General features: G+C 32.7%; 1 protein-coding gene across 1 annotated transcript in view; it reads right to left on the bottom strand.

The window, feature by feature from the left end:
- Nucleotides 1-20,942, bottom strand: part of LOC129248515 (uncharacterized) — an 84,203-nt gene that overhangs the window by 45,768 nt on the left and 17,493 nt on the right. Inside the window, exons 2-4 of the mRNA XM_054888088.1 lie at nucleotides 10,090-10,437; nucleotides 9,265-9,779; nucleotides 9,092-9,188 (exon numbers count right to left, since the gene is read on the bottom strand). Coding sequence (XP_054744063.1) covers nucleotides 9,092-9,188; nucleotides 9,265-9,779; nucleotides 10,090-10,437 — 960 coding nt within the window. The remainder of the gene's footprint in view (nucleotides 1-9,091; nucleotides 9,189-9,264; nucleotides 9,780-10,089; nucleotides 10,438-20,942) is intronic.

The raw sequence follows: 20,942 nt of genomic DNA, 5'->3' as shown, positions 1-20,942 counted from the left end.
CACAAATGGTAAAACCATTTGTTATTGTGCTACACTTTAACACCAGTTTATAGAAATTTAAATTCCTGCACTTTACCGGCACACAACTACACACACACATATAAACAGAAAATACAGAAATGCATAAGCCGCCAATTCTTCCTGCTAGTATTGCAAAGTTTCCGTGGCTGCGAATATCCGTGCGAATTCCCGTTGTAGACCTCAGGCAACAAAAGTCGAACTGACACTGGCTGCCTGTAGGCATGGCGTAGTTAAGCAGTTGCATGGCGTATAGCTGCTTATAAACAAACACAGTTATGTGTAAGAAATTTCTATATAAGTATATATCTACGTGCCTATGTATGTTGGTGTGCATGGATATCCCCCAGTAACAAATTAGCCAGTCAGTTGTCTATCAGCTGCTTTTAAAAACAGCCATTCAACCATTAAAAATTTTACTTGTACGTGTAAGTTGATGTGTATTATTTGTTTTTGCATGCCGGTAGCTTAAATTATTATATTTGTATGTGAGTACGTAACGCGCTTAGCACTTTGTTAACAGTTTTTCCATTCGTATGACTGTGAAGTGTTAGGATGGATTTTAACTCGCGCGTGTGTGTGTGAGCACAATCGCTTTGAACTGCTGTGGCTGGGTTTATGGGCGTTTGTATGTATGTGTGTGGCGTACAAATGTCTTATCTCTCACAACAATAAGCGGCGTGAGCAATTTAAATTTCCATGAATTTCCCAGGTGGGTTTGTTCTATAAACGAGTTGGGTTTTAAAATAACCGATGGCGTTTTACCCACTGCTTTCGATTTAGTTTTATTGAGTGATGAGAGTAAACAGACGTTTTAAATTATAAATGCACCGGCATAAAAATGGCTGTTGTGTTTGATTTGAGAATTTCAATAAAACAAAAGTTAATGCGGGGTTTGTATTAATTTAATACAAAAATTGAAGACAGAGTGCAAGGAAAATTCTTTCCGCTTAAGTTTAGCAAGGGTTCGATTATTTCGAGTTTTACTCCTCTGGGCATGAATACCATTCAATTCCTATTTAAATCCACTCGCTGAGTCCGAAAATTTACATAATTTTTTTTCTGTCATGCAGGTTTCGACATATCGCCCATTAATGGTTTTAGAATATCTAGAGAAAGCGCTAGTCGATTAAAGTTAATTAAAATATATATATTTTGCTTATACCTTATTTTTCATTAAAATAAAATATTTTGAAGGTATTTACAAAGTTTCCAGAAAATATATTTTTCCCCCTAAAGCTATGAAAATGTTCGATTTATATGTATTGTGAGTAACAAAAACTATTATAATTATCCAAGAGGCGAATAAGGCACATGTGTTACAGGTAGGTTACTGTGGTAGCAAATAAACAAGAACGAGAAAAAGGAACTGCTTAGCCTTTGAAGAGATGATATCGTGAAGGTCATAGCTTTATAACCGATCATTGACTATTTGGCTAGCATTCCTTGAGATTAGTTTTTTGCTCCCATGAATATTGCAGAAGTTGTAGAGACGAGGAAGAAACAGTTGAGCGCTGCCTTTGCAATTATCCAGCCATAGCTAAAATCAGAGCAGGTTTTTGAGGTCGATACTTTTAAAATTCTCATACGGAACTGTCTGGCGAGGGGAGGGACCAATTCTGCACTTCATAAGAGCCATAAAATGGTTTCACAAAGAAAAATAAATGAGGTTGCTGTGTCACACATTGATATCACAACGAATCTGTAAGGTCTAAGTGAGCTGGTCGTACAGCCCAACTACCCCATAACCAAACCTTTATTGTGAGAAATGTATAAGCTCTCATATATACTTACATGTATGATTAAAATAAAAATTTTAATAATTGGCTGGCTTCTGACCCATAGGAGAGCAAGTAGCCAAAAAAAGAAGCAAAAGGAAAGAAACATATTCCACTTCCTCTGTGAATGCTCTGGCCTATGGAAGACGAGGATGTTAATCCTTGGCAAAACGCTTTTTGAGAAGAGCTGACTGACCTCGAAGAGTTGGCTGGTACAGACGTAAACAACCTTATAAGGTTTATCAATCGCGCAGACTGGTTATGGTCGTGAAGGAATAACCTGTATAAGTCGCTGGTAGCGAGGATGTGACAACAAAATGATGTGGAAGCGCTAATTGAATTCTTGGTGAATCACCACTTCAACCAACAGCATGATTCTATAAGCAAGTATCAATCTTAAAAGCCCTTTTTTATGCCTTGAAAATTCCAAATCCAAATGATTAGGATTATTTGACGATATCGCGAAAATTATAGGACAGAAAAAAATATTTGCTGTGGGGTAAACAAATCTTTAATTACTTGTAAACGAGTGTAATGTAAACTTTTAGAAAAATTTCTGACTTTATCGAAATTGATATTTTTACGGCTTAAAAAATTCTAATATATTTTCCACAAAATTCAATGGGCTTTAAAGCTGCATACCCCGAATTTTTTTTTTAAATTTGAAATTTTTATGAAAATTTTTTAGATTTGTCTTTAATTTTGCTCAACTTTGGAACTTTCAGTTACATCTTAGCATGAATTTGTTTTAGTGTGAACTATATTTTTTATTAAAAAAAATTAAATAAATAATTTACATATTTTTTATAAAACAAAATATAAAAAATTTTTTAGTACAAAACTTATATAAGTAATTTTGATATTTTTTATAAAAAAATGTATATATATGATCAAAAATGTGTACTAAAAAACAATTTAGTCATTTGATTACATGAGTTTGTTTTTACATTTTTTATTAAAAAAAAACTTAAATAAATAATTTAAATATTTTACGTAAAAACAAAAAAATAATAATAAGCTTTTTTCATTAAAAACAATTTTCAGTTATTTGATTACATGAGTTTGTTGTAGTGTTTAAATTAAAAAAAAAATTAATAAATACTAAAAAAGTTTTATCAAAAAAACTACCGTTATTTGATTCTATAAGCTTGTTTTTATTTTTTTATAAAAAAATATTGAATAAATAAGTCACAGATTTCTTATAAACAAAAATTAATAAATATTATATATACCAAAATTTTTTTTGTTTAAAAAAACGGACAGTTTTTTGATTATATGAGTTTATTGTAGTGTGAACTATATGTTTTATTAAAAAATTTAAAATAAATAATTTAAATATTAAAAAAAAATACAGAAATTCACAAATTTTTTTAAATAAAAATAAAAAAAATTAAAAAGTACATGAAAAATAAACAATTAATTTATACTTTAAGAAAGATTAAATAAAAATAAGTAAATAATTTATATAATTTTTATAAAAAAACCTAAATAAAACGGAAATAAATATTTTATATATTTTTTATAAAAAAAAACAAATTACATAAAAAATAAATAAATAATATATATAATATTTTTATTAAAAATTTTTTTTTTTTTTGAAATAAGTAAATAATTTAGATTTTATTAAAAATTATTTAAAAAAAATCATGAAAAATAAATAAATGATTTATAAATTTTTATAAAAAAAATTAAATAAGAAGTAGAAAAATAATTTATATATTTTTTATGAAAAAAGTTAAGTAAAACAATAATAAATAATTTATATAGTTGTTATAAAAAAAGAAAATAAAAATAAATTAAATATTTGTATATTTTTATAAAAAAATTAAATAAAAAATAAATAAATAATATATATAATATTTTTATTAAAAATTATTTGTTTTTTTTGAAATAAGTAAATAGTTTACAAATTTTTATTAAAAAAAATTCATGAAAAGTAAATAAATGATTTATAAATAATTTTTTTAATAATTTTATATACATATTTCAAAAAAAAAACAAATTACATAAAAAATAAATAAATAATATATATAATATTTTTATTAAAAATTATTACTTTTTTTGAAATAAGTATATAATTTAGATATTATTAAAAATTATTTAAAAAAATCATGAAAAATAAATAAATGATTTATAAATTTTTATAAAAAAAATCAAATAAGAAGTAGATAAATAATTTATATATTTTTTATGAAAAAGTTAAGTAAAACAATAATAAATAATTTGTATAATTGTTATAAAAAAAAGTAAATAAAAATAAATGAAACAATTAATATATTAAAAAAAAAAAAACAAATTACATAAAAAATAAATAAATAATATATATAACATTTTTATTAAAAATTATTTTTTTTTTTTGAAATAAATAAATAATTTACAAATTCTTATAAAAAAAAATTATATAAGAAGTAGATAAATAATTCATATATTTTTTACAAAAAAAATTAAATACAAATTAAATACATAATTTATAAGAAAAAAATAACTAAATAATTATTTTTTATCATAAATAATTAAAAAATTAAATAAATATTCAAAACCTTGCAATATATCTCATTGCCAGTTTTGTGAACACAGGAGAATATTACGACATTAAATACCCAGCTCAAATTTTAATGACACGTAATTAGTGCAGCAGACAAAAGAGTTTGATAATTAATAGTTTATATCCAATACTTTCGATGTACTTATTAAGAGTAGAAGGTATCATCCCCGAATCTGCTATTTGGCAGGTGCACGGCTAACCATTTCAAACTTCTACTAAATATTAAAGTATCATTAAATGAAACAGTGAATGAACAGTGGAACAAAAAATATTTGTTATTCTAAGTAAATTCTAATGAAAATCGGCGAAAGACCTTATCTAAGGCACGTTGCATTTGATGACATGACCACATAAAACATTCTAGCGGCTATGCTTTGAGAACATGAATCTTAAAAGTATGGCTCTTTATTAGAGAGGATGTCTCTGTGCGCTTGGAGTTTTATCATGGCCTGCACTTTTTCTTTTTATTTTTTGATTATTTATACTCATAGTTTATAGTAATCACGCGAAAAGTCATTCGGTCACGGCGGTTTGAAGTTTGATTCCGCTCGAACTTAGGCAAACCTTTTCTTACAATCCAATAAATCCAAATAAATTCGTGAAATAATATCGAAATCAATATGAAATTATAATTACTTGTTTTTTTTTGGACTCTGACGAGACGAGTAAATAAAGGTATCGGGTTTTAAATTGAAATACAACAACGAAAATTCAAATTGACTGGATAGATAGTCCCTTTCAAATGTTGGCCGCAACTGCGCCGTAATTCGGTCATCCGTAAACACCAATTTGACTCGCTGGAGGACTTCGATCGGTATCTCGTGAATAACTTCAGTAATTTTGGCTTTCAATGCTTCAATAGAAGCTGGTTGTCGAGACGAGTGATAAATTGTTCACCGAAACAACGATACAGTGAATCCATTCTTTCGCGGGCTGTATGGCAAGTAAATGCCCTTTGCATTTATTCTTTTCAATTTGCAAAATGCAAATAATTTAAAAGAAATCAGTGTAACTGTTGAACGTTTATTTTTCTGTCACGCGTTGACACAGGAAATGAATAAAGTTTTAAATAAAAAAGAAACTATAAAGTAAAAAAAAATTTTTGTTTAAATTAGTAGACATACGTAGATACATATTCACACGAAAAGAATATTTCTTAGAACAATCAGAAATACGGTGACCCATCATGAAATATCACCACCCTTACGCCCGCCCACAAACCCTAAGTAACTTCGATTATTAAATATTTATTAGCCTTTCGTGAACGCAAACTCAATTTTATATTGAAAAACATCTGTGTATATACGTATGTTTACCTATGTAGACACTTATATAAGGGTATTTATAATGCTATACAAATGTATGTAACGTTCCGTTTTTAAATGAGGTCAATCGCACTTGGAATTGGAACAGTTTCCGTATGGTCAAGTCACGAGAAACTAAATAAATGAGATAATAATTATGTCACAATTGTTATGGTTAATGGTTGTGGCACGAATATTTGCCAATTGACCTGCTTGCAGTGAAACTGGGGTAATTGCTCCAAGTGGTGCATAAACAGCGCGCGAAAGAAAGAAATATAGAAAGTCCTCATTTCCTCAAGCTTCGATAATTTATTTATTGGCTTTTTAATTAAAAAATATTTTTTTGAAAAAATATAGTTTATTCTTTAATAAAAACTTTATTAATTCAGGCTTCAAATTAATCCAGTAATCCACACTTTGCCGCCAGGTAATCCATACGACGGCCGCCGTAGCCGAATGGGTTGGTGCATGACTACCATTCGGAATTCACAGTGAGAACGTTGGTTCGAATCTCGGTGAAACCAAAATTAATAAAAATATTTTTCTAAAAGCGCTCGCCCCTCGGCAGGCAATGGCAACCCGCCGAGTGTATTTCTGCCATGAAAAAGCTCCTCATAAAAATATCTGCCGTTCGGAGTCGGCTTGAAACTGTAGGTCCCTCCATTTGTGGAACAACATCAAGACGCACACCACAAATAGGAGGAGGAGCTCGGTCAAACACCCAAAAAGGGTGTACCCGCCAACTATATATATATAATCCACACTTTGTACAATATTTATAAGAAATAGACTAATTTTCCTTAAAATTTTAATATTTTTATTCAGAATTAACAAAAAAAAAAAAAAAGCATTGGGTACGCAGTTTTGAAGTCCACTCAATTTTCGTATATTGAAATGCAAGTTTGAAGTAGCCCAAAATTTTCGTTGACTTTTTTTAATTTTTTTCTTTAACGGTGTTGCTTATCTTCTCCATATAAACAAACATTTCAAGGGTGACACTTGCAAAAAATCAACGAGATTTTCTAGCAACTTCAAACTTGCGCTTTGTTACACTAAAATTTTTAAAATAAATAAACATAAACTTTTTCAAGCTGTCTGTAGATCTATACAATCCTATGTGGGGTTATACACTATCGGATGAGGTCGACAAACTGCAAAGGTACTTCATAAAAAGGGTCCTAAGTATACTAGACTTCACGCCAAACTGTGCAATTTTGCTGGACACAGCAGCTGAAGAAAGCCACTTCTTTACATTGAATCTTCACATGAAATATATTTTTAAAACTTTATATGAATATAAAGAAAGCAGTGATATGAAAAAACATTTTCTGATATAAGCATCTAAATGAAATGGGCTCAGAATTCAGATTAACTTTAGCTTTCGTCTCAGACCAGTGGATTGACCAAAAGGATCGTGTGATGTCACCCCTTTGGATTTTTATTTGTAGGGGTATGTGAAGTCTAAGTACTTCGTGGATAAACCAGTTTCGATTGAGGCACTGGAAGCCAACATAACTGAAGTTATTCACGAGTTACCGACCGAAGTCCTCGAGCGACTCATGTGAGCGTCAGTCAAAATTGGTGTTTACGGATGGCCGAATTACGGCGCAGTTGCGGCCAACATTTGAAAGGGATTATCTTTAAAAAATAAATGTAAGGAATGGTTCTATACAATAATAATAAAGAGTGCTCAAATTGAATTTTCGTTGTTTTATTTCAGTTTAAAATCATTAGTAAGAAAAATATTTAGTGAATTTGATCGTTTACTCCTGGGGGCAGGCATTTATTTTAAAAAAAGGCAACAAAAATAATATTTGGCTGAAACTTTTATTTTGATGATATTCCAATTTCATTTAAGAAATGATAAATAGTAATAAGAATATTTAATAACTTTAAAAAAATATATTTTTAATTTCATTGCGGTGCTAATCATTAAATTTTTGTGTTCCTTTGTTACTAAAGAACTTTCTAAGAAAATGTAATTGAGATTTAGCAGTTTTAGTTTATAGAAATATTTCAGGATGAGTGAGAATTAATTAAGAAGTAGAAAAAAAATATTTTCAGAATAACTACAAAAAAAAAGAAAAAAATATATAAAATATATTTTTTCTAAGTTTTATAGAATTTTTTCAGGACCAGTGAGAATTAATTTACAATTAGAAAAAAAAAATTCCGGAAGTATTATATGTAGTTAAAAAAAATTATAAAATATTTTTTGGTTTCTTGGTGTTACAAACATTTTTCAGGATGAGGAGAATTAATTTAGAAGTAATAAAGTTATTTTTGAAAAAAGAAAAAAAATTATAAAATATTTTTTGTTTAAATTATAAAAACATAATAAAAAAGGAAGAAAAAATTATAAAATATTTTTTGGTTTTTTTTTCTCAATTTTACAGTCATTTTTTAAGATGCGTGAGAGTTAATTTATAAGTAGAAACAAATTTCCGGAATTATTATGGTTAAAAAAAATTTATAAAATATTTTTTGTTTTGTAAAGTTTTATAGAAATTTTTCAGAATGAGTGAGAATTAATTAAGGAGTAGAAAAAAAGTTATTTTCGGAAGTATTATAGTTAAAAAAAATATTGTTTTGTTTTTTTTAGTTTTATAGAAATTTTTCGGGATAAGTGAGAATTAATTTAAAAGTATATTACAAAAAAAAAAAAAATGATTTCCGGCAGCATTATAGTTAAAAAAAATTTATAAACTATTTTTTGTTTTTTAAGTTTTATAGAAATTTTTCAGGATGAGAATTAATTTAGAAGTAGAAAAAAAGTATTATGTTAAAAAAAATGTATAGAATATTTTCTGTTTTTTAAGTTGTATAGAAATTTTTCAGGAAGAGTAAGAATTAATTTATAAGTAGAAAACAATTATTTCCGGAAGTATTATAGTTAAAAAAAGAAAAAATAATTATAAACTATTTTTTTTTTTTTTTTTTTTAGCTTTTATAGAAATTTTTTGGGATAAGTGAGAATTAATTTAGAAGTAGAAAAAAATGATTTCCGCAAGCATTAGAGTTAAAAAAAATTATAAAATAAAGAAAAAATAATTATAAAATATTTTTTGTTTTGTAAAGTTACATAGAAATATTTCAGGGTGAATGAGAATTAAAAGTTATGAGAATTAAAGTAGAAACAAATTATTTCCGGAAGTATTATAGTAAAAAAAAATTATAAAATGTTTTTTTTTTGTTATGTTTTTAATTTTTTTTAATTCACAAAAATGTATTAAATGTTGTTTTTTTGTTTTTAATTCTCACGAGCAAAGTAAAAATTCCAAACGGCAGAAATTTGCAAAATATTCATAAAACATTCATAAGAGTTTCTGCAAACACAAAACCATTCTTATATTAGAAAAAGCACAAAAGAACTCGAGATCAAAGTACAAACCTTCTTTTGTGCTATTCAATAGTTGATAAAATGTCAAAATAATATTCAAACTCACATTACTGCTTGCTGAGGACTCCTTAAAGTTGTCATAAACATCTGGTGGTGACTGAAAAGCATGCCTCCGACTGCTGTTCCCATCACCCTTTCGAAAACTGGAATTAAATATAAATAAAATAACAAATTAATAAACTAAATCCCAACTTAATCCGTCATCATCATTCCACTCACTTTCCACACGGCGTTCCCATAGCCATACTATCGACATCCGATGCATTGTGGGGTGGCAAACAACGAAAGCTGCGTCTAGAAGTGCGCCGCTTTAACGTGCCCGGCGACACTGAACCCACACCCGCCACAATCCAACCAATATCAGCACCCATCTGCCCGCTAGCTGCATCCGCGGCCTCCGCCGTATGTGGCGAGGGTACGCGCAGCGCATATTGCACCTGTCCATCAGCACTGACGAGCGGCATTTGTTTGCGGGCGAGTCGCGTGCGTACAGCGGCTAGCAGAGCTGGGCCATCATCTCGTGCAGAGACTATATCTTGCACTACATCGAGTACGGCGCGTGTAGTGGTAATCTGCCCCAAAATAGCGAGCACATCTAAAGCGGCTTGACGCACGCGACGTTTGCGATTCAAGGCGGCATACGTGGCCTGTGTGACACAGGTGGCCGTGTCAAAGCAAGTGCTAGGAAAGGTCATCAGCGAGTACATGACCACTTGAAGCGCATGTTCGCGGAACTGTGTTGAGAAAAAGCAAGAAAGAGAGAGGGAGATAGAGAAAGAAAATCAGTAGCAAATAATAACAGTATCAAGTGAACAAAATTAAATGCAAAAAAGTGTACAAAAGAAGAACGGAAGTTCATCAATTCTAGCAATACAAAGCCAGCACAGCGACATAAATAGCAACAATGAGTACACGTTGCCACAACTGGGCCAGCTTGTTAATATGCACAGACATTTCATAATTTCTCAAAGTAGAGCTGCGGTCAGCAGTCCACCATTTGTTGGTCAGCTGGTTTTCTTGTGCGATTTCGCTTGTTGCACTTACCCTTGAGCTCTTTGCATGTAAAAATTCTTGCGATAATAATTTGAGTACAATTGTCGCCGTCGGCAGTCGATGCATCAATGCTTTGCATACTCGATTTGCGCCAGCGCCGCCTTGGCGACATAGACCGGTCATTATTTGTGTTGTGCGATCCTCCAAATTGTCCAGTGGCAAACGTGTTATGAGATTGATTAGTAGTTGTTGCTTTGCTTCTGCCACATCTGGATTTCGTTCGGAGGAGAGTAGTGTGCGGAGCAAACTATCAAGACAAGGCTGAACTTGTGCCAGTGTATCGGTGTTGCGTAAGGCTTCCTCGAGTTGAGCGACACCCTGTAGGCGATGGTGACAATTCTAAAATAGAGGAAGGGGAAGTGAACGAAAAATGTTATTAGTATAAGTAGAAGTGCAGAGTGAAGTGGATTGGAGTGGAGTAGAGACAGAAAATTGTTTTCAAGATTTCAAAGTTCAAGAGTGAACTTTGTCAGATTGGTTTTGTGCAATTCGTTGAACCTATGATTTTCCTAGAATGTAACTTAAATTAATTAAGAATGCAAGCAAAGTAAAATTTTTGTAAAATTAGTTCAAATGTAGAGCTAAGTTTTTAGATGACATCTCAAAATGAACAAAGTTCAGTTCCCAGTCCGCCCAGAGTCCACCTGCCTTTTTTGCGTACAAAAAAGAACCACCATGTTTCTCTTACAACTTGAAAGCTTGAAGCTACTCCAATAATAGAATTGGGCTAAACTTCTATATATGTAAGGAGCGATTGTCGGTTAAGACGACACTAAGTAGGAGAGCAGGGAAATGATATACTCGTACAGTGTAACAGTGTCCATTGAGCGGACATTTTTTTCTATACCAAATCTTATGTATCGAAAGAAGTTTCCCTATTTTGAGTGGGCAACTCTCTTGTACGAGCAAAAGCTAACTGACGGTGAGTGTCCGCCCAATAGAGGTTTCACTGTAGAACAATAAAAGGACCAGTTTAGAAGATTAACAATGCTTCTAGGCCATTGATAACTGAAAAGTGAGAACGAATATTGAGAAAAGGAGGCGACTGAGCTACTTTAACATCCGCCAAACAGCCCACACAGCCGAGGCTGGGTTTTACCCCATGGTTATCTATCACCAAACCGTATCTGGTTAAGTTCACATTCATTTGCACGCCGCAGTTGTATCTCTGTCCAAATAGGCGTTTGTTGAGTTGGCTGAAGCCTCGCTTCTTGAAGAGCAACTTGATGTTGCACAAAGGAAGCTCCATTCCCTCTTTGTTCGACCAAACACCTCGAGGATTCGTGCGAGGAAAACACCGTTATCTTAACCACTCTCTTTAAAACTCAAAGTAACGTTTCCGCGCTTATAATTTTTCGCCTCTTAGTAAGATGGGTACGATGATAGATTTATAAGGTGTGGTTTTTGTTAGGTTAGTAAGTCTTTTATAAGTGCAGTTCAATTGCCAACCACTACCACTTATTTATGAAAATCTTCTTTGAAACAAGGGACTACTTTCTTCGCTGCAATAGCTGATTTTCAACTAAATAGGGATCTATAACTACAGTGACCACTCGTTTTGTTTCTTGCAGGGACTTTACTGCTTTTCAAACGTCTGCGTTCTGCATAATTTTTTAAGATAGGAAAACCTAAAACTGTACTGTTTTTTTCCAAGTGCCCTGTTTTTATAGCGGCAGCTCTTTAAGGATTAACAATCATTTCTATGATTGTTGCAATGACATTTTCGTGAGTTTTGAAAACTGCGATTGAAAATCGAACAAAAAAATTTTAAGTTGCTAAAACATTATGTCGATTTTTGTTAATTTTTTCCCCTCTGAATTGTGCACTTTCTTCCACATAAAAATTGTAATAGGCTATAGGAGTGTATGCCAAAATATTTTCTACAGATTTAAATTAAAAAGCTCGAAACTTGTTGATGCTGATGAAACTTGTTAATCTTTCTTACTTTGTATGCAAAATGTTGTATTCTGTTTTATATGTTTTTGGTTATATAAAAAGCTATACTTTTAAAAAGAATTAATGAACATTAAAAAAAGAAAGAAAGGTAGTGTGAACCTGGCAAAAAGGAGTGATTTACATGAATTGGCGACAGCTTTGCTGCAAGCCAATAATTTATAACAGGTACAAAGACTACGATTAAATAAATGTCTATAAATATTATATAAAATAGTTAACATTTTTACAAACAAGGAAAACGTTTACTGTAAACAGTTTCGGACTATATGACAAGAATTAAGTAAGGCCTCTTTCTGCATGTCGAAAATTAAATATTCTGGGAGTTGAAGAGTTTTCACGTTGTCTGCCAGTGTGGTGCATCCCGCTAGCACGAGGTCTACTGTCTCACTACGACTATTTCATATTCGACATCTGTCTGCAGCGGCATTTGGATCTCGTATTACATATTTAATGTAATTTCTAGTTGGAATCACACCATCTTGTATGGCGAAAATGGTACCCTCCGTTTCGGCAAATATCGACCTGTTGCTAAGCCATAAATGCGACAATTTTTGGTCGACATGTGGGCTCAGCAAGTCTTTACGATATACAGCCATTTCAGATCATCATTGGATTTTTTCATCTATTGTGGTTGCGTTCCTGATTTCGTAGGATTGATTCATCCGAAGTGGGGTGTAATTATTATCCGCAGCAATAGCAGCCTTGTGCAGATCGGATTGGGAGCACTTATGTTGGAAGTATGCTCTTATGTTTAAGATAAGTTTGTCGTGCAGTGCTCCAACCTCAGTCTGTCCCTTGCCGCCCGCTTTTCTAGGTAGCATCATTCGAATGATAGAGCTTTTTCGATGACGTGACTTGTAAATATTTAGTCATAATTATACGTATTATTCGTTGTAGATTTTCTATTTGAGTAGATGTCCATTTTACAATTCCGAAGCTATACGATACCACCGGGACGACAAATGAAATAATAGCGTGGATTTGGTTTTTCCCATTAAGTTGGGTTTTACAGACAGCGTGAAGGCGCCTTTTAAATTCTGCTATCAGATTTTTCCTCATTTGCATCGTATTTATGCTGCTGCTTTGCATAACTCCAAGGTACTTGTATACCTCTCCCAGCTCCATTTCTGTTATGTCGAGTCCGCTACTTTCCGCATGTCCACTACGAGACCACTTTACCTTTAACTATTGTGATTATTATTTTTTTTTTTTTTATTTTTTTTTTTTATTTTATTTTTTATATATTCATTTAAAAAGGAAGAAATAAATAAAGAAGAAGTAATGTGCGATCTAAGTTTAAAATTTACTTATTTATTTTTATTTTCCTTTTATTTTTTATTAAATATTTTTATATTATGAAAATATCTTAAAAAATTGGCTTGCATTTTCGATTCATGTTTAAGGCCACCGTACCCTTAGTGGCAAACATAACTAAATGCATGATGATATTTTGTATTTATATTTACCACCTTTTTCGACTTTAAAATTTTAAAGTTAATAAAAAAAATATTACGGTGGCCGCCGTAGCCAAATGGGTTGATGCGTGACTACCATTCGGAATTCACAGTGAGAACGTAGGTTCGAATCTCGGTGAAACTCGAAAATTACCACACTACAAATAGGAAGATGTTATAATTTTTATAAATTTGTATATATTTATATATTTATTATATGTTTAAGTTTCAAAAACAAAAATAAATTTGAAGATTCCTCACATAAGTTTTTAGATAACGGTGAATAATGGCTGTAACAAGTAAATAAAGCGACCATAAAGTCTGCGTTCAGTCTTAAAGTCTAATACAAAAACATGATATGCTATATGCAAAAATTAAATATAATATTTAGTTGGATATCCACGTTGCTTCAGGACTTCACTCAGTTTATTTGGCAGTGAACTTACTAGTTTCTCTGTTTCCTCTGCTGTTGTCTTCCTCCATTCTGCCTGCATGATACTCCGCAAAACCTCTTTACTAGTAATCACTTGCTGACGAATTCTTTTTTCCTATAGATCCCACAGATGCTTGATGGGGTTAAGATCTGGGGACTGTGGCGGTGTTTTAAGCTGTTTTGGGGCATTGTACAAGAGCCAAAGCCTAACGATCTCGGCTGTGTGCTTCGGGTCGTTATCTTGTTGAAACCAAAATGTTCTTGATAAGCCGAGATTTTCTGCACTTTGCTTTAATTTCCGTTTTATTATGTTTAAGTATCCCCATTTATCCATCGTCGAATCAATAAATTCTAACTGACTCACTCAATTTGCCGCCATGCAGCCCCAAACCATAACCCCGCCACCTCCGTGCTTAACCGTGCCAACAAGATTTTGCTTTTCAAGAACAGTTCCAGGTTTTCGCCAAACAATTTGACGGCCTTTTATTCCGAATATACAAAATTTACTTTTGTCTGAAAATATTATTGTACTTTTTTCCAGAACTAGGGAGGCTTATTTATGTACTCATTAGCAAACTGAATGCGTTTACGTCTGTTCACAAGAGAAATGAAAGGCTTTCTTCGGGCGACTCTACCATGGTATCCAGCTTGACGTAGAACTTTTCTGGCAGTTTCAGCGCACATACTTTTTTTAAATGTTTGATTTAGGTTTTCAACTAATTTTGAGGATGATTATAGAACGCTCTTCGCTGGTCGATAATTTTTTCGGACGCCCTGACCTGGGCTTAGTTGTAAAAATTCCAGTTTGCCGAAAATTTGTTACAACTCACTGAATAGAGGAATACGTTCTCCCAATAGATTTTCGAATATTTCGGAAACTTTTTCCGTCTTTCCACATTTTTATAATTATTTTCCTCTCAGAAACGCTTATTTCTTTTCCCTTTCATTGCATGTTCTTTAATTATCTCCAGTTAACATTCAGTCGAAGTAATGCGTAATCAAAAATTAATGTAAACAAGGAAAAATATCTTAAAATTAACGGTATCATTAAAATAAACAGGCTGAACGCAGACTTTTTGGTGCCACATTTACATGCTGCTGAAATTATTTTCCCGCTATCTAAAAAGTGAAGTGAGGAATCTTGCTTTTTTTTGCCGTTAACAGCTGGGAATGTAGTGAATAAACAAATTGTAAAGATCTCAATTTAATCATAATATTCTATTTTGTTTTTAATAAATTTAAGAAGGCTATTCGGGTGAACGCAGACTTTGTGGGGCATGTATATATATATATATAATATTGTTTATTCTATAATCAAAACATATAAATCAAACTATAAAACTTTATAAATTAAAAGAAAAATTAAAAAAATTTCAAATAATTAATATCATAGGCCTTCAAAATCTCGCTTTTTTACAGCTTCTAAAACCGCTATGGGTGTTTCCTGAAGGTTTTTTTATGCTGAAAACGAATATGACCTTGAAAATGCTCCAGCACGTCAGGATTTTTGGCAATTTGAGGTTAAATAGTCAAAAAATGCAGATTTTGGCCATTCTTTTAATTTTTTTTTTAGCAAGGTAAAGTTTTTTTTTTAATTTTCCACAACGGCATCGCAAAGTACTACTCTTTAGCTTTAAAGTCCTTTTTTAAAAATATTTTTACGATTAATATAAAAAAAGTTAATCTATTTTGAATTGGAGACTTTTAGATATGCAAATTCAACCTTTCTAACTCTCTAACGCCCCTGTAAAGGGCGAAATCAAAATAGTATAACTTTTTTTATATTAATCGCAAAAATATTTTTAAAAAATGATGAGATGTTGGACTCTGTCCGCAACGACCCAAATTTGCTCTAGAGGGTCATACCTGGTGACGAATCATGGGTTTATGGTTATGATGTGGAAACCAAAGCTCAATTATCTCAATGGAAGCTGCCGCACGAACGAAGATCGAAAATAGCGCGCCAAGTTTGGTCGAATGTAAAAGTTTTGCTTGTCGGTTTCTTCGATTGCAGGGGCGTTGTGCGTCATAAATTCTTGCCGCAGGGTAAAACGGTCCATAAGGAATATTATGTGAAAGTTATGCGCAATTTGCGCAAAGCAATCCGCCAGAAACGAGAAACGTCCGGATTTGTGGAACAACAAAAATTGGCTCTTGCATCACGATAACGTTGCTTGTGTGAGACTTTTTGGGCAAAAACAACACACTAGTTATGCCACAGCCATTGATTCCCGAGATCTGGCCCCCTGTGACTTTTTCTTGTTCCCGAAACTGAAGAGGCCCATGAAAGGACGACGCTACGCTACGATTGACGAGATAAAAACATCGACGGCATCGAAAGAGGAGCTGAACAAGATAAAAAAAATGATTTTTTGAAGTGCTTCGAATATTGGAAAAAACGTTGGCACAAGTGCATAATGTCTCATGGGGATAACTTTGAAGAGGACAAAAGATATATTAATGAATAAAAAAATAACTTTTGAAAAAAAAACACAAAATTCGCGAAACTTTTTGAACACACCTCGTATGTAGCTATTTTGATGATATTTAGAATACATTGATTTGAGTATAACAACAACAATGAAACTTCAATTTTGCTTGCAATCTAAATTTCCGTTAGTTTGATAAACAATTTGAGTTAGAAGTTGTTGTAAGCAATGCATTGAGAAGAGAGCGAGAACGTGAAATGAAATGGTTGAAGTACCACTCTGGCACTCTCCAAGTAGCACTAAAGCGTCGTTTTGACAGAGAGAGGGTAGTAAAACTAAAATTAAGCGTGCAATTATACGAGTATGTGGTACTGTGTATATAACTTTTCTACTTTTCTAAGTAAGTTTGAACTACTCTGCTCGTAAGAGTAGGCAAAAGGCGTGCCATTGTGTGTTTGTTGGCAAAGTAAGTTCTCCATATTTTTGTGCGGAGTCACAACAACGGCTTGTGAATTGTATACTGGATCAAATCAAGAGCAGGCAAAATGAAAACTACCTGTCTGAAATCCCGGTCAGTATCATATAACTCAGAGAGCTCCTTTTGACTAATCCGTTTTACGCTGTTGTATAAATTTTGGGTAAATAAGACACATATTTCGATATGCCGATTTATAGACAGCTCTGTTTCGTGCTTTACTTATACTACATACAGACACTCTTTCATTATGGCACTTTAATATTTAGCAATTTAAGTGAACTTTCTCAGACAACAAAATATTTATCTATTAAAGTAAAATGTATTGTTTTTAAATGCGCGGCTAATTGAAAATAGCCTCGATCACGCGAAGCTCCCGTAATCGCTTATTCAATCAACGAAATGTTGTCATTGAAAGACAGTAAAAGTTGAAAAATAAAACATTAAGGCAAGTACCGGAAGCCACGCCAAGCGCCTTTGTGCTTTCTTCTTCGTTTCATTGCTCATGACTGCGCTAATTTGCGTGCGATTTCTGTCCGCTATTGATTGTCCTTCTACTAACACTTAAAGTGCGCTGAGACAGTGAACAGTTTTCTTCCTAATTGAAAGAGGAACTGACCATGGCTAGTATACGTCGGTATAGTACACTGGTGCTCATATAATTAAGTTACTTTAACTTTTTGGAATATTTGTAATATTTTTCATGGACATTTTTTTGGCGAAAAAACAAATATCTCATAAATCAAGCGTCCAAAAACTTCTAATGAAATTTTAAATAATGTTAACAATTTTCAGAAAAAAGTTCAACTTAAAAAAAAAAATTTACTTAAATGAACTTCTTCAACAGCCTATACGATTTTAGTCAATAAAGTGAAATTTTTAAGTCGCTCAGAAATCCCTTTGATTTTTGACAATTTTTTTTTGGCAAACAATGTTGAAAATTTTCTTCCATTAAGATATTTCCGAACATCTACTCAAGTCTGGAGGTAGAAACAAACGGGAAAGTATTTGAGTTTTATTAAGGGGGAACGCCACTGTGAATATTCAAAAAAATTGATATTTTTTTGCATAAATTGTTAGTACAACTACTTAAGAAAATGTGGTAAAAATTTTAATCCGGAATTTGCGATATTCCCGATTCTATGTGCACTTAAGTGAGCGCGCGTCGGTTCGGACCCGTAGCGCTTACGATACGATACTTTATTTCAGACGCGTTTTTCTCGAAACGACTTTTTTTGATGCGGTGGCAACGATTTCTCGAAGACTAATGAACCGATTTTTATTTATTTATTTTTTTTAATTTTTGTTATCACATTGGCTATCGTTGTACGTAGCCGATTTTCAAAATTTTGAAAATAACTATTTTTTTAGGCCTGTTGAAAATCAAAAAAATGGTGAAAAACACACATCGAAATTCAAATAACCCCATTTTATCCACAAAAAAAAAAAAAAAAAACCAAAAAAAAAAAAAACACGGCTACGTACAACGACAGCCACTATTGTGTGGATTAATAAAAATTTTAGGTTTTTGGTTTCAGATGATTATACATTCCTGTATCGCTGCCGCCAGATGACGTCATTTTTTTTAACTCGTTACGTTTATTTACATAAATTTGTCAATTTTCAATATTTTTCATTAAAAATTTACATCAACATAGTTTAATACACATGTAATAAATTGCTTTTTGTCCGATCCTCGAATAATGATTCCAACTTACAGAAAAAAAATCCTAAATATCGACTATTTCTTGACCCCCCACAGTGGCGTTCCCCCTTAATTTCTGTATGTTATGCAGGTCTGAACTGCTTACTTGTCATCTAACGCTAATTTCTTGATGATTTGATATCTCAGCCTCTACAGACGCCCTGCTATTTCTACATTTTTTAAACACAATGCAGAAATGAAGCAAATGAAATGAAGCATATTTTTCGACTTAAATTTTTTTCTGCTATTAAAAAAATATCGTTCGTTCTCTAATAAGAACCATAAAAACCAAACTTTAAGACTTTCTTAATATTTAAAAAATTCCAAAAACTTTCAACCAAATTTTGAATTTTTTAATTTGCATTTTTAGAAAAATTTCATGTATGCAGTGTTTTTGGCCGTTGAGTTTTGAAATAAGAAAGTCCAATTTTTAAGTTGCTAAAAAAATAAAAACTTCATTCCAACTTTTATAAATTCAACTTGTTGTTTGCAAAAAAACCGCTAGAGGTGTCACAAAAAAAAATTGTTTAAAAATCAACACGATTTTTTAAAACTTGCAATACAATATATGAAATGTGTTTTGAGCTGAACGAAGACAAGATTAATTATCTTTTGCTATCAGAAATAGTCACTGTTGATAGTTATAACGCTTCGTTTAAACCATTAGTTATGCCAGCCAGGAGAATGGTTCCATATGTCAATAGAAGTTCACGTATGTGGAAGAAGTCTCTAATCGCCATTTACTTGAGAGTGGCCAGAACGATTCTTCTTCATATGGCCAAGCAGCTTACAACTTGTGGTCTATGCCCAAGTATCTTTTGAACGAGTTAATGTGAGAAAGTGAAAGCGCTTGAAATATCTGGTCCACTGGGTTTGGGTCCTGCCACGTAAAAATCCCCCCCAAGCGGTAATCGCGCCAATCAATATGTCAGCCAGTGAAGGATCTTCCTTTTTTGTTACTTTGAACTTAGTAGGAAACTGAGTAGTAAAGTCCACTCACTATTACCAAAAACTACACTTTTATTATATATGCAGAAACCCCAATGACGATCTCATCCGATCTGGGTCTCTTGGAGTGCTCGAGAAAATAATCTTGAGAAAGATTTTGGGACCGTTTTTGAACTCGACCAAAAACGCTTAAGCAGTTATGGTGGCTGTTTTTTTCCTAAATTTATTAAATTTTCCAAGCATTTCGTGTTCATGTTAATAGATCAACCTTGCATATTTAAGACTAAAAATGATGCCTGGTAAAAAATAATTTCTTTAAGAAACGCAAAGCGGTCTTTCCTTACAGAGAAACGCCACACCATTCAGCAGTCGCTCACAAGTGAAAAGCTAAGTCTATGGACGACAAAATAAACTGGAGTACATCTGAAACTCTAGGAAAGCAAACTCCAGGAGTGTGCTTTGCTCAAAGGCACCAGAAGGTATTAGTGTAGGAATATATGGCCCCAACACCAAGCTTTTTGTGCCGATGTGTGGTTTTTCAAGCATCTTCCAAACGGAGTTGTTTGCCATCTATCTATGAGTGGAGATCAACTTAGACAGGAATTTCCAGAATGAGCAAGTTGCCATTTTAAGCGACAGGTAGGCAGCACTCAAGGTTGATTAAGTTATAACTGGTCTTTGAGTGTTTCGAGAAACTGAATCTGTTAGAAACGTAAAGTCGCATTCGGCACATTTGGGTCCCAACCCACAGAGGTAAAACTGGGAATGAAGTAGTGGACGCATCAGGAAGAGAGGTTGCGACTTCGTTATTAATAAGTCCCGAGCTCTCCCTTGCTATGGGACAACATACCATCAAGTAGAGGCTTAGGAGTGAAGAGTTAACGCTAAGGGAGATTAGTTGGACCCAATTATGAGGCTGCGCCAGGCGAAATCCTTTTTCGGGAGAACAGCCATAAGAGGTTTCGAAAACTCATAACCCTCTCCAATTATAAACTGAAAATTATCATGGGCATTCTCAGAAGCTATTGTAGACTGCGCAGTCATCTGCATAGGAATAAAATATGGTCCCCTTTTTCTTGTCGTTTCTACGATGAATCCTCGGAGACTCCAATACACCTTCTATCTGAATGCGGGGCTATAGCGTGGGGAAGGTTGTGATATCGCAGCTAATTGCAGTCAGAAGAAAGGCACACAAGCTCAGTCCAACACAGCCCCATCTTAGGTTTAATAAGGTAACTGGGTCTGGGTGAAGTTGTGTGATGAGTGGAAGGCACAAAAGATCATTAGGTCAAAGTGCAAATTTCAAATCAATCTAATCTATGGAACAACATGGCACCGCTACGCTAAGCAAAGTCCTTTTTTTGTTTTTATTTTATTTTTTGTGGGAACAGACTAGCAAGCACAGCATTGCGACAACATTAAGTCGATTGTACTGCACTCGGTT

The sequence above is a fragment of the Anastrepha obliqua genome, chromosome 5 (genome assembly GCF_027943255.1).
Source record: "Anastrepha obliqua isolate idAnaObli1 chromosome 5, idAnaObli1_1.0, whole genome shotgun sequence".
Lineage (NCBI taxonomy): Eukaryota > Metazoa > Arthropoda > Insecta > Diptera > Tephritidae > Anastrepha > Anastrepha obliqua.
Note: the sequence above shows the minus strand (reverse complement) of the source record. Positions and strands in the feature narration are given on the sequence as shown.